This window comes from Solanum pennellii, chromosome 6 (genome assembly GCF_001406875.1).
Source record: "Solanum pennellii chromosome 6, SPENNV200".
Lineage (NCBI taxonomy): Eukaryota > Viridiplantae > Streptophyta > Magnoliopsida > Solanales > Solanaceae > Solanum > Solanum pennellii.
This window is the reverse complement of record NC_028642.1, coordinates 57,935,625-57,949,437: the sequence shown is the minus strand read 5'-3', so window position 1 is coordinate 57,949,437 and position 13,813 is coordinate 57,935,625. Positions and strand designations below refer to the sequence as shown.

Sequence of the window (13,813 nt, the reverse complement as noted above, 5' to 3'; positions counted from 1 at the left end):
TCAAAAGAGTGTTATTTCTTTTGAATGTGTAGTGGTCTTTGGAGTTTTACTCAGACATATAAGTGTAAAATCCTTACTATAGTGATATTCGTTGCTCCTCTCGGGTCGTGGTTTTTCCCTTATTTAGGAGGGTTTCCACGTAAAATCTTGGTGTCATTATTTCTCTTTTATTCTCGTTGATTAACCGTATTGTTGTGTTCCGCATTTGTTGCCTCTATTACCGCAAATATTATTTCTGTTACGGATTTATTCCCAACACCATTTACATACAAAATGTTGTGTTGTGAACCATCTAAAACGTTTAGAGATCTTAACTAAGGATGCTACACTAAGTGACCAACTTCCTCGTTTAAATTTCTATATTTAGGAATACCAAATCCGGTATACCACACTAGATATTGCAAGTTTGACGACTTGTTTGGATCCTTTCTATGTCACCTGTTTTTAATTTGAGTTGTTGAAATTGACTTTCGTACTATCTAATTTCTTATTTTCTTTCTTATCTTTGTTTACATGTATGCTCCCGGAGTCGAAGACTCTTGTTTTGAGACTCGAAGCGTGCATTATGTCTCCATTTGTGTCTCTCGCTCCTTGGAAATTTCATACCTACAGAATTTACTAACGAAAACGAGAGGAAATAACGATTATTCAGCTACAACTTTTCTTTAGTTGCTAATTTCAGACTTCATACTTTGATAGTCTCTTTCGATTATTTCGCCATGGATATTTGTGTGTTTGTTTTGATAACTTTGCTCCACTTACATACAAGTTAACTGATTTTTTGATATAAATAATTTTGAAAACATCTAGTTACTGATAAAGTTATCGCATAGAGTTGAAAATATTTCCTACATTCCATTTGAATCAATCTTGGAAACTTAATTAAAAATAGTAATTTGCTTGCAAATGCTGTATAGTTCAGTAGATGTTTTAACCCAATGTGATCACTTTGTTAATTTATTGGTTCTCTTAAAAAATATAAAGATCTTTCCAACAACAAAAATTGTTTTCAAATATATAAAACTACTACAACACTACTTTATCTTCTTATTTTAAATTAGTCAATTATTTTATGTGTTTTCACTAATTTTCACTTAGCCTAATGAATTTATTAAGTTCAGTTCGTTAACCATTATTAATGGATCTTAAATGGTGCCCAACCCTTCCCCTTTACACATATTAATACAAATACAAAGGGATTAGATCCAAATTTAGTATGAATTTATCAATTAAATTTCACTATCTACACATATTAATACAAAGGGAAAAGATGATATTTTGGAGTGTTGATTCAGGAAAGACTTTTCAAGGAAATTGTGAAGAAATTAAAGAGAATACAAAGCGAAAAGATGTTTTTTTTGGAGTGTTAATTCTGGGAAGATTGTTCAAGGAAATTGTGAAGAAGTTAAAGACAATATTGTCACTGTCCGGGTCAAATTATGCAGCCAAATAGGCGTGGCGTGACAATATGGTGTATTAAAATATCATCTTCTTCTTAATCAGAAGTTGCATGGATATGTGAATTCTTAATCCTAATTACATTCTACTTTATAATAGGCATATCTATATATATATATGTTTGAATTTGCGTCAACTAAACCTAATACTTTGTAATTTTGAATTCTGAATATGTAATAGTGGACACTTAAATATGAATAAACTTAAACAAATAAACTTAGTACTTTGTAATTTTGAATTCTGAATATGTAATAGTGGACACTTAAATTTGAATAAACTTAAACAAATAGACACATTCATATACTTTGTAATGTAAACAAAGAGAAGAGGAGGGTTTTGACTTTGAGGAGTAGGAGTAGGTTTGGAATCGGCATAAGTAAAACAAAAATCAAATATGAATGCAGAATTTTCGTACTACTTATCTAATTGAAATATGTAAATAACATTGAGAATGTAAATATTATTGAAGAAGTGTAATATTATAATTAGTAGAGAAAAGTTGAGTATATAGAATCCTAACTAGTTAGTATTATATTCTTTTTCTCCTTTGAGATGTTCAACCTTCACCTCCGGTGTACTAGTGGTTAGACGCATCAACTTGCGAATTTTATTCAAAACAGAAACCATGCGATGAAGACGTCTGCTTCGTGTCTTGTCTTGATCATCATCACCATCACCATCACCATCACCATCACCATCACCATCACTATCACTATCACCATCACCATCACCATCACCATCAACATCAACATCAATCTTAATTTCTTCGTTTAGCATATCTGGTCATTTGAAACAAAAAAGTTGGATCAATTAATCATATGTATTTGGATTTGGAAAACCTCAAATATCAATAAATACTATATATGTACCTTGAGGTGTGATATTTAGTCGAGTCATGACAAATTGTTCCAAATTCTGAAAAAAGAATCGATGTGCGGTATGAAGTTTTATCTTGGTATTTACGATTGCAATTAATAGTTCCAGATGCTTGATTTGGTTGTCAACGTATTCAGTAATGGGTTGAGTACGGGATTTGAGTTTGATCTCGCCATTCATAGTTGCAAGTGATAGTTCCAGATGCTTGATTTTCTTGTCCATGTCTTCAATAACTGGCTGAATACGGGATTTCACAAACTGCACTCTTGCCTCCATTACTCTACTGTCATCTGAACTCATTATCCAACTTTTCTGATATATTTTTATGGTTCCTGAATCTTACTAAAACTTTTCTGATTGGTATATTTTTACAAAGAGAAAATAAAAGGCCAACATCTCTATTTATAATAGTAAAGATACCTAATTAAACTAGAAATTGAAAACCTAATCCTATTTGAACTAGTAAACAAATTCTAACGCAGGATGAATTAATGTGTCCTTTTTTTAAAAATAATTACTTATTTTAGATATATTTTTTAATAACGCAATATAAAATAATATATTATATATTTTATATAATATAATATATAAAATGATTCTCTCCAACTTTTATATTTATCTCTCTCTCTCTTTTTTTTCCTACCTCTCTTGCTTTCTTCTCTTTTTTTTTCTTTTTGTACATTCTCTCTCTTTCTGTTGCCTTTTTTTTTTTGTTTCTCTCTTTATTTTCTTTTGTATAGTAGTCAATAAAGCATAAAATAAATAAAATTTATATCAATAATTAATTAATTAAATAAATAATTTAATCATAACAAATGAAGAGACATAATAAATTGCAAAATAAATTAAATTTTAATGAAAATGTATTACCCACATATTAAAGTTGAATTAAAAATGTATTACACACAATGATCTATAAAGTAAATTAAACTTGTATTAATAATGAATTAAACAAGTAATCCGATAGTAATAAATAAATCAAAAAATTACAAAATAGATTAAATTGCTTTAAAATTGTATTACACAATATTGAAGTTGAATTAGAAGAGAATTTCGAATGAACGAAAAACGTAACTAACAAAAAATAAAACAACGATCTATAAATTGAATTAAACACATATTATCAATGAATAAAACTTATATCATATGTATCTTATAGATTATATTTGTTTCTATCACTAAGATAATCAATTAATTTGACAAATAATCTAATTGTAACAAATGAAGAAACATAATAAACTGTGAAATGAATTAAACTTGAATAAAAAAATGTATTACAGACATATTAAAGTTGAATTAGAAGCGAATTAAATATGAATGCAAAATGTAGCAAACGAAAGTGCATTATGTAATTTGTAAATTGAATAAAACTTGTATCAATAATGAATTAAACATGTAATTCAATCATAACAAATCAACCAATAAACTACAATATGAATTAAGTTGTATTAAAAGTGCATACACAAATAATAAAGTTGAATTAAGCATAGATTAAAAAAATGTAACTAATGAAACACCGTACAATGATTTATAGAGTGAATTCAACTTAAATCAATAATGAATTAAACAAGGAATCTAACAATAACAAATAATAAACTACAAAATGAATTAAACTTGCATTAAAAGTGTATTACACAATAATAAAGTTGAATTAGAAGAGAAAAATAATAATAATTGAAAAACGTAACTAATGAAAGAAAAGACAATAATCTATAGATTGAACTAAACTTATATTATTCATGAATAAAATATGTATTATATGTATCTTATAAATTATTTTAGTTTGTATCACTAAAAACATGAGTGATATTTGCAATATGTATTACAAGTGTGTTAATTTATTTTAATTGAGATCACTAAAAAAAAAGAGTGAAGTTTGTAATATGTATTACAAATATATTGTTTGTGATTTTAATATAATTTTTTAGTACAATTATGAAACATATTTAATACAACTTTAATACAATCGCATACATTTTCTTAAACTTCACCTTTTTCGAGTTTCAATCTTATTTTTCTCCTAAAATCAATCATAAACTTAATCAAACCCTCTTAAAATTGGGATATAAACTCCAAACGACATTTCACTTATTTTAGGAACAACATATCCAAACTAATCACAAATTCGTAAAATTGAATCTTTATAGTGACCATCGATGACGAACTCTTGTTTCTATAATTTCAAAATTTTGAAATTTCTATTTGAGTACATGATCATATTCTACAATTTTCTGTTTTTTCTATTCCTTTTCTTGTCGTGTTATTGAATAAAAATAGTGAAATATGAAAAAAATTGATTCAAAAATAATTATTTAAATTAAAATTTAAAAAAAAAGAGGAAGAGATATTGACACGGAAAGAGATGGACGAAGAAGTAGAAATATATATATATATATAAAAATTAAATTTCAAATAAAATGTCATTTTCTACAACAAAAAAAAGACAAGAAAATATAAAATAAAATAAAATATAAAACTTAAAAAATTCATCGATTTACATACAAAATCTATTTTAAAACAAATTAATTTATACACATTTTAAAAAAGTAATTAATTAAAATTAGAGCAGTTTCATAACTGCTAAACAACCGTCCACTTTACAAGGAAGCGTCAACTACATTAATAAACTGCATCTTTAAGTGGAGTATTATATATATAGAACTTCTTTCACTAAGAAATTTTCATTGTTCTCTACAATTCAAAAATATACATGGCTATACAATTTTAACACAATTTCAGAAATTACAATCCAATCAATGCAATGAAATTTGCTAGCCCGTGTTATTTTCTTGTGGATAATACCATCTAAATTCAAGTCACAAATAACACGTACTTTTTAGAGATGGTATTGTAGGAAGAAAAGGTAATATTCATATAAATATCTTTTATTTAGACGATAATAAGTATCATAGCATAATTAGTTTATAAAAGAGAAAAGACATAAAGTCACCATTGAAGTTGTTTCGAATTTTCATAAAGACACCTTAACTTTGCGACTGTCCTATTACCCCACTAAATAATTTTGAACAGATGTTATCATATCATTTTTCGATCAGCCCCAAATTTTAACAAGCAAATGAGTTCACACTCCAATCATTACATAACACGTGTTAATTAAAATTACAATTTTTTTAATTTAAAATTTTTCCTTAATCATTTTCTTTCTTTATTTTTCTCTCTCTTACTTTTAAATTTTAATTTTGATATATCTTAAATTTCATTTAATCTTTCACCTCCCACTTTCATCCCTTCATTTTCTTTTTTTTTTCTTCAACTCCCAACCCCCATATCAAATTGAAACTCATTTTCATTTTTTTTCTTTTCTTTTTTGTTCTTCTTCTCCGGTCAAATTATTTATAAAATTCATACTATTATTTAGATTTTACTTAATTATTGATAACAAAATTAATTATTTTAAAAAAAAAAATTAAAATTTTGAAGGTATCATCAACTACTCATTTTCATATACATTCAAAATTAGAAATAATAATTTTAAAAGAATCAATTAATTTCTCGAAAATTGAAAGAACTTAATTGAAATTGAATAAAAGAAACTATATGATAATTCCTAATCATCTTCAAATCTAATGAGTTTATCGAGTTGTTCGAAATGTAAGAAAATATTTAGATAAAATTTTAAAACTAAAGAGAGTAAAACTAATAGTAATAAAAAAAATAGAAGGTGAAGTTGTGGTAAAAATGATAGTAAAAATAAGAAATTAGTTATTTGATGCCATTTGTTCCATGCAGTAAGTGTATGCATTAATTAGTACTAGTAGGTAAGATCTCTATTTTTCACATAACAATATCATTATTAATTAAGATATAAATGTGTATTTTCTGGTGAGTAAATAAAAGGAAAATGAAACATAATGGTTCTCTATAAAATTTGAGATGGGTTGCAAAATAAAATTTGTGTGGTATGAGAAATTAAAAAGAAAATAGTTTTTGGAGGGAAAATGGATTGAGAATTAACGGTAAATTCAAGAATCAAGAAGTGACTTTTGCATTTTTCGTCATTGATTCAACAATGGATAGATACTATTCACTTGAACACAACCCTGAAGCGATCCCTCCTAATGATACCATCCACTGCCTTACTTTTGGGTGCAGAATGCAAGTTGCATCCTTCAACGATTATATTCCGATGGTAACAATTCGAATATAATTTCTTCGATTTAGGAAAAATTATTTTGTATTTCAGTACTACTCTGTTATATTTCACCAACTCATTTTCTTGTCTTGAACATTTTGTAGTCTCGATCAAGAGGAATAGGGCTCTTCAATTCGGTGTAAGTATGAGTAATTTGAGATATGTACACACTTTTTTCTGCTGTCTAAGGCTAATTTATATATGCAGGATTAATGTTAATGTATCAGACAACGTGAGTAATCATCTTGGAACTACCGTAGCCAACATTTACTGTAGCCAATGTGATAAGATGATCGGGTGGAAAATTGTAAGATACTAATATTAAAGATCAGATTTTGTTGCTGTTAAAAAATTATATATATACTGAATTTTGTGTCTCCAGATTGCAGTCACCCAAGCGTCGGAGTATATTACAGAAGGGAGATTCTGCATGAGATTGTAAGTTTTTAATTACAAAATTGCAAATCTCATACGTAAGTGGTTAGACTTAATACAAAGGAGTATTTTGTTGCAGGGACAAACTTAGTTTTTCGAATTTTGTAGCGATGATTCTTTCAATCCAGGAACAAAATTTCCGGGCTAATGAGGAAAATGCAGATCAAGATGCAGACACAACTGATGGAGAAGGAGACTCTAATGATCCAGATTTAGGCGCTAATGACCAAAATGTTGATCAAGATGGAGACACAGCTGATGAAGGTTTAGGCGCTAATGAGCAAAATGTTGATCAAGATGGAGACTCTACTGATCAAGATGGTGACACAGCTGATGAAGGTTTAGGCACTAATGAGCAAAATGTTGATCAAGAGGGAGACTCTACTGATCAAGATGGAGAAACAGCTGATGAAGGTTTAGGCGCTAATGAGCAAAATGTTGATCAAGATGGAGACTCAAATGAAGAATATGATGGCTCTATTTCTAGTTACTTGATGCATTTCATCGGTCAAAATGTTGATCAAGATGGAGGCGCTAATGAGCAAAATGTTGATCAAGGTGGAGGCATTAGTGAGAAAAATGTTGATCAAGATGGAGGCCGGCCAATGAAACAACCGAAGATATAGATCAAGTGGCTGACGGAATAGATGAAAATGCAGACTTTGATAGGCTACTCATTCTGATATTCTGCTTATACAAAATGCTATGATTCATAATTGTGTGATATTCTGTTTTCCATTTCTGTTTTGAGATTGTACTGCACATGTTATTACTTCAGGTTGGAATAAGTCAATCTGAAAGTACCATTCCATTAGTTTGTCTTTAATTTCTTGATACAAGTCATCTGTCGAGCATTTGAGTATAATCGACTACTTGATTACTGATATTTCCTTTGATTTTACTACTGAACTTTAGTTTGTGGTGTGAATGCCAGTGTCATCTGCTTAAGTATATGCTAACTTATCCCATGCTGTTTGAAAGCCTTCCAGGTTAAGCTAACTGATACAATATTAAGGAAGAGGAAATATGGAAATAATAATTAGAAATAACTAAAAGAATTAACATAACAATGCCATAACTAAATAGGAGAAATGAAATGAGTAAAACAAGTCCGAAAGACCATGTTAGTTAGATGAATATGATATCAAAATTTAATGTGAGAATTTAATTTGTGGAAGATTATATATACCAAATTCTAACTCCTTCAATTATTTAAAATGCAATTGTGCCTTTTAGTAAATAAAATATGATTATTTGATTACATTTTTATTGCTTAATTAAATATGAATTTAATCATATTATATTATAATAGTGAAGGTGTATAATTGTAATTTAATTTTAAAGTTAGGGCTTAGTGTCCAGGAATCCCAATTAGAGTTGAACAGGTCCTTCAGAGTCTAACAAAATCTCAATCTCTACAGCCAAATTCGGATCCTAAAATACTACTGACTTATTAAACTAGAAAATGTGTATATATGAACATTCTCTCTTGTCATTTCCATCAAATTCATTTTTTTTATTCAACAATGAATATGTTTAGATACAGTTTCCTTGATCACAACACTGATGCGCTCCCTTCTAATGGTAGCATCCACTGTCCTAATGTTCGATGCAGAGAGCAAATTGCATGGTTCAAAAATTATGTTCGGATGGTAACGAGTAACGACTCAAATATAATTTCATGAATTTCAACACGAATTCTGATTAATTTAAGCACTACTCTGTTATACATTTTGCAGAGTCAATCAGACGTATTAGGGCTCTTTAATTGGGTGTAAGTCTGAGCAACTTGAGATATGTATACACTTTTTTCTGCGGTCTAATGCTCATCATTTATATATGCAGGTTTAATGTTCGTGTAAAAAACAACGTGAATTATTATACTCAAACAAAATGTGTAACTAGCACAGCGAAAACTTACTGTATCAAATGTGAAAAGATACTCGGGTGGATGATTGTAAGATACTGATATTAAAGATCATCAACAACAACATTTTTGTTGCTTTTCTTTATAACAAATACTTTCTGAAATTTTTATTTCTCCAGACTGGAATCCACCGAGAGAACGAGTTTATTAAACAAGGAAGATTCTGTATGAGATTGTATGTTTCTAATTACACTTATCCATAAGCCTTATGACTTATAAGGGTTAATACAGATTAGTATTCTGTCCTGTGGCAGGGACAAGCTTACTTATTCGAATAATCTACCGTTGGTTCGTTTAATTAAGAATCAATTTCTCCAAGCTAGTGAGGAAAATGCAGATCAAGATGGAGGCTCGGATGAAGATTATGATGACAATATTCCTGATTACATGATGAATCTCGTCGAGCTAATTGCTTATCTAGGTAATGAGCAAAATGCTGATCAACATGGAGGCAGTGATGAGAAAAATGCTGATTAACATGGAGGCAGTAATGAGCAAAATGTTGGTCAAGATGGAAGCTTTGCTAATGAGCAAATGCTGATCAACATGGAGGCGGTAATGAGCAAAATGTTGGTCAAGAAGGCTGGCCAATGAAAAGACCGGAGATATATAGATCAAGTGGCTGACGGAGTAGATGAAAATGCAGACATTGATAGCCGACTCATGTTGATATTCTGCTTATACAAATGCTATAATTCATAATTGTGTGATATTCTGTTTTCCATTTCTGTTTTGAGATTGTAGTACTTCAGGTTGGAATAAACCAATTTAATTGAAAGTTTGCTAATTATTAATCAAAATTCAGAAGTTATCGTTTGTTGCTTAAAAAGAATTGATTTGGAACATCAAAATACCCCCTTCATTTGGTGTTTTTTGGACATATTATTAAAGATTTATTTGTAATTGTCGCATCTTGTTACTCATTACATACATGTTTCCATAATTTGTAAGGATTGATACAAATGAGTATTTTGTGGCAGGGATAGGCTTCAACTATATATTGCTGATCAAGATAGGCGCTAATGGGCAAAATTCCAATCAAGACGGAGATGCTAATGAACAAGATTTAGGGGCTAATGGAGAAAATGCTCATCAAGGTAGAGATGCTAATGAAACCGGTTCCTATGATAGAACTGTTCAAAATGGAGAACTGATTAATATTCAGTGTGTTAGACTGACGTGATTGATGGTAAGTGGTAACTGTGTTCAACTGAAATACCAGAAGAATAAACAGAAAAAGCTGGAGAACAGAATTCACTACGCGTCGTTGGAATTTATTCCCTTTCCGAGTTCTTGAATTATTTTCTCCTAGGGTAAAACAGATATAGTTAAAGAAGTAGCGGTATCTCAAACTTCAAAACTTCAGCTAACTTAAAATCAACAACGAAATCACACAAAAACCTAACTTTGTTTGTAAGAACATGTATGCAAAAGAAAAAGAAAATTTGAAGTTAGAAAAGCTAGATAATAAGCCTTTCTATTTATATCCAACAATCTTGATTAAATAGGTGCGAATTCACTTGTTCAGAACATGCATGGTGTCATTTGGGAGAGGAGATGTCTGTTCGAAAGGAACATGTAACGGCCCAATCCGCTAGTGATATTGTTCGCTCTGGGCCTAGGCCCTGCACGACTTTAAAACACATCACTAGTTGATACTGTCTGCTTACTAATATATTCAATGTTTCTCCAGTGTTTTGCCGATGTGAGATTTCTAATTTTAAGCTGGGATGTCACATAAAACATGTCCTTTTTGTAAAATTTCTAACACTTAACATTATTTTCGTGAGTTACTTCATTAAATAATCCGTGAATTAATTAATAATTTTATGAATTAATGATAAGAAAAAAAAATAATTAATGAGAATGATGAATAAAATTTATCTAAAAAATTATCAACCAATCATTTGAATGTAAGGGAGCACTCTCTTTTAAGAACTAATGGAAGTATTTCTTAATATAATGACAATATTTTTCTCATATTCCATCAATAATGAAGAAAATAGTTTTGGAGGGTTAATAAAATTATAATTTAGTAAAAGGCATAAATAAAATAAAATAAAATAAAATCTATCCCTGATAAACGGTTATAAAAAATCAGAGCGATTTCAAAACAGAGCTTTTCTCAAGAATGAAGAATGAATATAAATTCAGTTTTGGGGATTTCTCTTCTGCTATAATTTTCTTTTTCTTGAATTCTCATTGATCATCAACTCTTTTCTCCCTAGTTAAAAGGTTAGAAAATTTTCAGAGAGATTTGAAAACAGAGCTCAAGAAGCCATTTCAAAACAGAGCTCTTCTCAACTAGTATTCAAGAATTGATATAATTTCAGTTTTGAGCAATTCTCCATTTCACCCATTTTTCTTTTTCTTGGATTCTCATTGATCACCAACTCCATCTTTGGTGAGTAGTTTGTCTTTTCTTTCCATTGATTTTTCCAGCTTGTATATTTCTCTAACACTTTCTTCTTTATTCTGTAACAGGTCAAACATGGCTATTAGGATGGGACAGAATTTGCCTCAATCCAATCATGTCCCTTCTGATACTTACTTCTACTGTTGTGGTTGCGGAGCTCATGTCGTAATCATCTCTTACATTCCGGCTACACGGGTTATTTCTCAAATGTATCTATGCAGGTTTGGGGTTATAGAAGCAGTGAACGAGCCACAACATAGAGTAATACATGGCATGAACTTGACCGTAGCCGAGAGTTTCTGTTTCCAATGTAGAAACCTGCTAGGGTGGAAAATTGTAAGATACTAGTATTTATTAAAGATCATTTGAGTTTCAAGACGGATTTGTTAAATTACTGAACTTGTGATTTCTCCAGCTTGCCGTCCTCCAACCGTCTACTGTTTATAGAGTAGGAGGATCCATCTTGAGAATGTAAGTTTCTAATTACGAAATTGCAGATTGAGACATCTGTATATGTATATCTATGGTATGACTTGCAAGGTGTTAATCCAAATAAGTATGTTGTGGCAGGAACGCGGTTGTTAGCTGGAACAATGAAACATTGCTTGATTTTCTCTATGGAGGCAATAATGAACAGGCTCCTAATGATCAAGACGGAGGTGCAGTAGAAGAACAAGTTGGAAACGCTAATGAACAAAATGCTGATCTGGGTGGAAATGGAGGCGTTAATGAACAAGTTCCTAATCAAGATGCAGATATTGTTGAGGGACTGGGCAATATTGATCTAAATGCAAACATTTGAATCTCAACTATTGATGAAAATGCAGATACCCATAGCCTACTCATGCTGCAGAACGGCCATCTTATTACAATAGAGTTCATATTGTACGAGTATTAATTCATTCATAACTGTGTGATTTCTGTTTTTGGTTTTTCGATTTTCATTACATGTTGATTTTGGAGAAAAGCAATTGACATTTTACATGTTTGAGCTCGAGTACTTCCCTTCTCTATATGCTGCTAATTACTTCATCTTTTGACTATAATCTACTGCTTAAAAGTCACTGCAATTGTCTTTGTTTCAACAGTGTAGTTGCTTCACTAGTATGGGAGATTTAAAAATGTTTGATTTGAAAAGTAGGTATAAAGCCCTTATAGTTGAGTAGGGTTTTATTTGATTCAATCGAGGATATAATGTATATAAAACAAATTACACATAATTTTGATCTTATGTATCTTGAGATATATGTATTTTTACGTAGTTGGATACATTTAAATCTGTTAAGATTCATAATATTGCAAACTAGCGTATGTATCGGAGTAATTAGCTCCTAAACTAGTAGATTTTTGTAAGTTACCCTATTTGTCAGAGTGTTTGGAGTATTTCAATAAGATTGTGGTCCAAAGAATATTATAGCGTATTGTGTCTTAATTCTAAAAGTTTCGAAATAACACAATTTTACACAAATATTTAAAAAAATTCTAGTATTTGAGGATTTGAATTTTTTATTAAAATATTTATCAAATACTGACAAGTATATGACCAAACAGTATTTGTCAAGTTTTTCCTCAAACATTTTTGGGCTTCTGGCAATATCTATGGCCCAATAGATACTAAGAAAAGAGAAAAGACTCAAGTTTTGCACTGTCCCTATTTGATGGATTGTCATTAATTTTTCACATATACCCTTACTTCGTTCAATCGAGGAACTGATAGAAGATTAAAATGAAGGTGATTTGGGAAATTTTCTCTGCTTGTATTCATCAATAATGAGATAACTTTATACAAACTAACTAAGGACTATGTTGCAAAATATAAAAGACTACAAGATAAATAGCAAAACTTTGTAACAGATTGTAACTAAATTATGTACAGATCATCTAATCTAGAAAATATTTTATTCCTTGCTTTTGCTGTATTGTGTAGCTACTGGGCTGAATGTTATTTGTGACCCAATTGTCTTCCATCAGCCCACTTCAGCCCATATCAAACTTTAGTCATCATCCGACAAGATCTAGAAGCATCAATGCTTGTCCCAATCATTTCATCTTCTTTCTTTGTGTCAATGGTGGAAGAAGAAATCTTCTTCTCTCCAACATCCCCCCTCAAGTTGGAGGAGATGGAAATCACACCCAACTTGTCCAAGATGCATTGATGAGAGCCCCCATTGAGAGGCTTGGTGAACAGATCGGCGAGCTGACCTTCCGATGGAACAAAAGAAAGGGAAATAAGGCCAGAAAGAAATTGTTGACGAACAAAATGGCAATCCAAATCCACGTGTTTTGTACGCTCATGAAACACCGGATTACGAGCAATGTGAATGGCAGCCTTGCTATCAGATTGAACAGGGACAGGAAGATCTGGTGGAACAGAGAGGTCCTCAAGAAGACGTACCAACCATGTGAGTTCAGCTGTTACACGACGCATTGAACGATACTCTGCTTCAGCAGAGGAAAGTGAAATGGAAGCTTGTTTCTTTGACTTCCAAGAAATAGGAGCACCACCTAATGTGATGAAGAAACCACTAACAGATCTTCGGGTGTCTTT

General features: G+C 30.6%; 2 protein-coding genes across 2 annotated transcripts; both read left to right on the top strand.

Annotated features, from left to right (window-relative positions):
* Positions 1-6,277: 6,277 nt before the first annotated feature.
* On the top strand, positions 6,278-7,569 carry LOC107023003. The gene is made up of 5 exons (XM_015223567.2): positions 6,278-6,484; positions 6,592-6,626; positions 6,695-6,794; positions 6,870-6,925; positions 7,002-7,569. Exons 1-5 carry the CDS (start codon positions 6,365-6,367, stop codon positions 7,546-7,548), a joined length of 858 nt encoding a protein of 285 aa, XP_015079053.1. The 5' UTR covers positions 6,278-6,364; the 3' UTR covers positions 7,549-7,569.
* Positions 7,570-11,055: 3,486 nt separating this feature from the next.
* LOC107022982 (protein yippee-like At3g08990) lies at positions 11,056-12,227 on the top strand. The gene is made up of 4 exons (XM_015223537.2): positions 11,056-11,253; positions 11,334-11,601; positions 11,681-11,736; positions 11,836-12,227. The coding sequence occupies exons 2-4, from the start codon at positions 11,341-11,343 to the stop codon at positions 12,065-12,067; spliced, it is 549 nt and encodes a 182-aa protein (XP_015079023.1). The 5' UTR covers positions 11,056-11,253; positions 11,334-11,340; the 3' UTR covers positions 12,068-12,227.
* Positions 12,228-13,813: the final 1,586 nt, after the last annotated feature.

Bases quoted from the DNA above. Each gene is read 5' to 3' on its own strand.
- LOC107023003 (XM_015223567.2), top strand. From the start codon at position 6,365: ATGGATAGATACTATTCACTTGAACACAACCCTGAAGCGATCCCTCCT. The intron at 6,485-6,591 runs GTAACAATTCGA...AACATTTTGTAG, and splicing joins TCAACGATTATATTCCGATG to TCTCGATCAAGAGGAATAGG. The intron at 6,795-6,869 runs GTAAGATACTAA...TTGTGTCTCCAG, and splicing joins AGATGATCGGGTGGAAAATT to ATTGCAGTCACCCAAGCGTC.
- LOC107022982 (XM_015223537.2), top strand. From the start codon at position 11,341: ATGGCTATTAGGATGGGACAGAATTTGCCTCAATCCAATCATGTCCCT. The intron at 11,602-11,680 runs GTAAGATACTAG...TGATTTCTCCAG, and splicing joins ACCTGCTAGGGTGGAAAATT to CTTGCCGTCCTCCAACCGTC. The intron at 11,737-11,835 runs GTAAGTTTCTAA...ATGTTGTGGCAG, and splicing joins GGAGGATCCATCTTGAGAAT to GAACGCGGTTGTTAGCTGGA.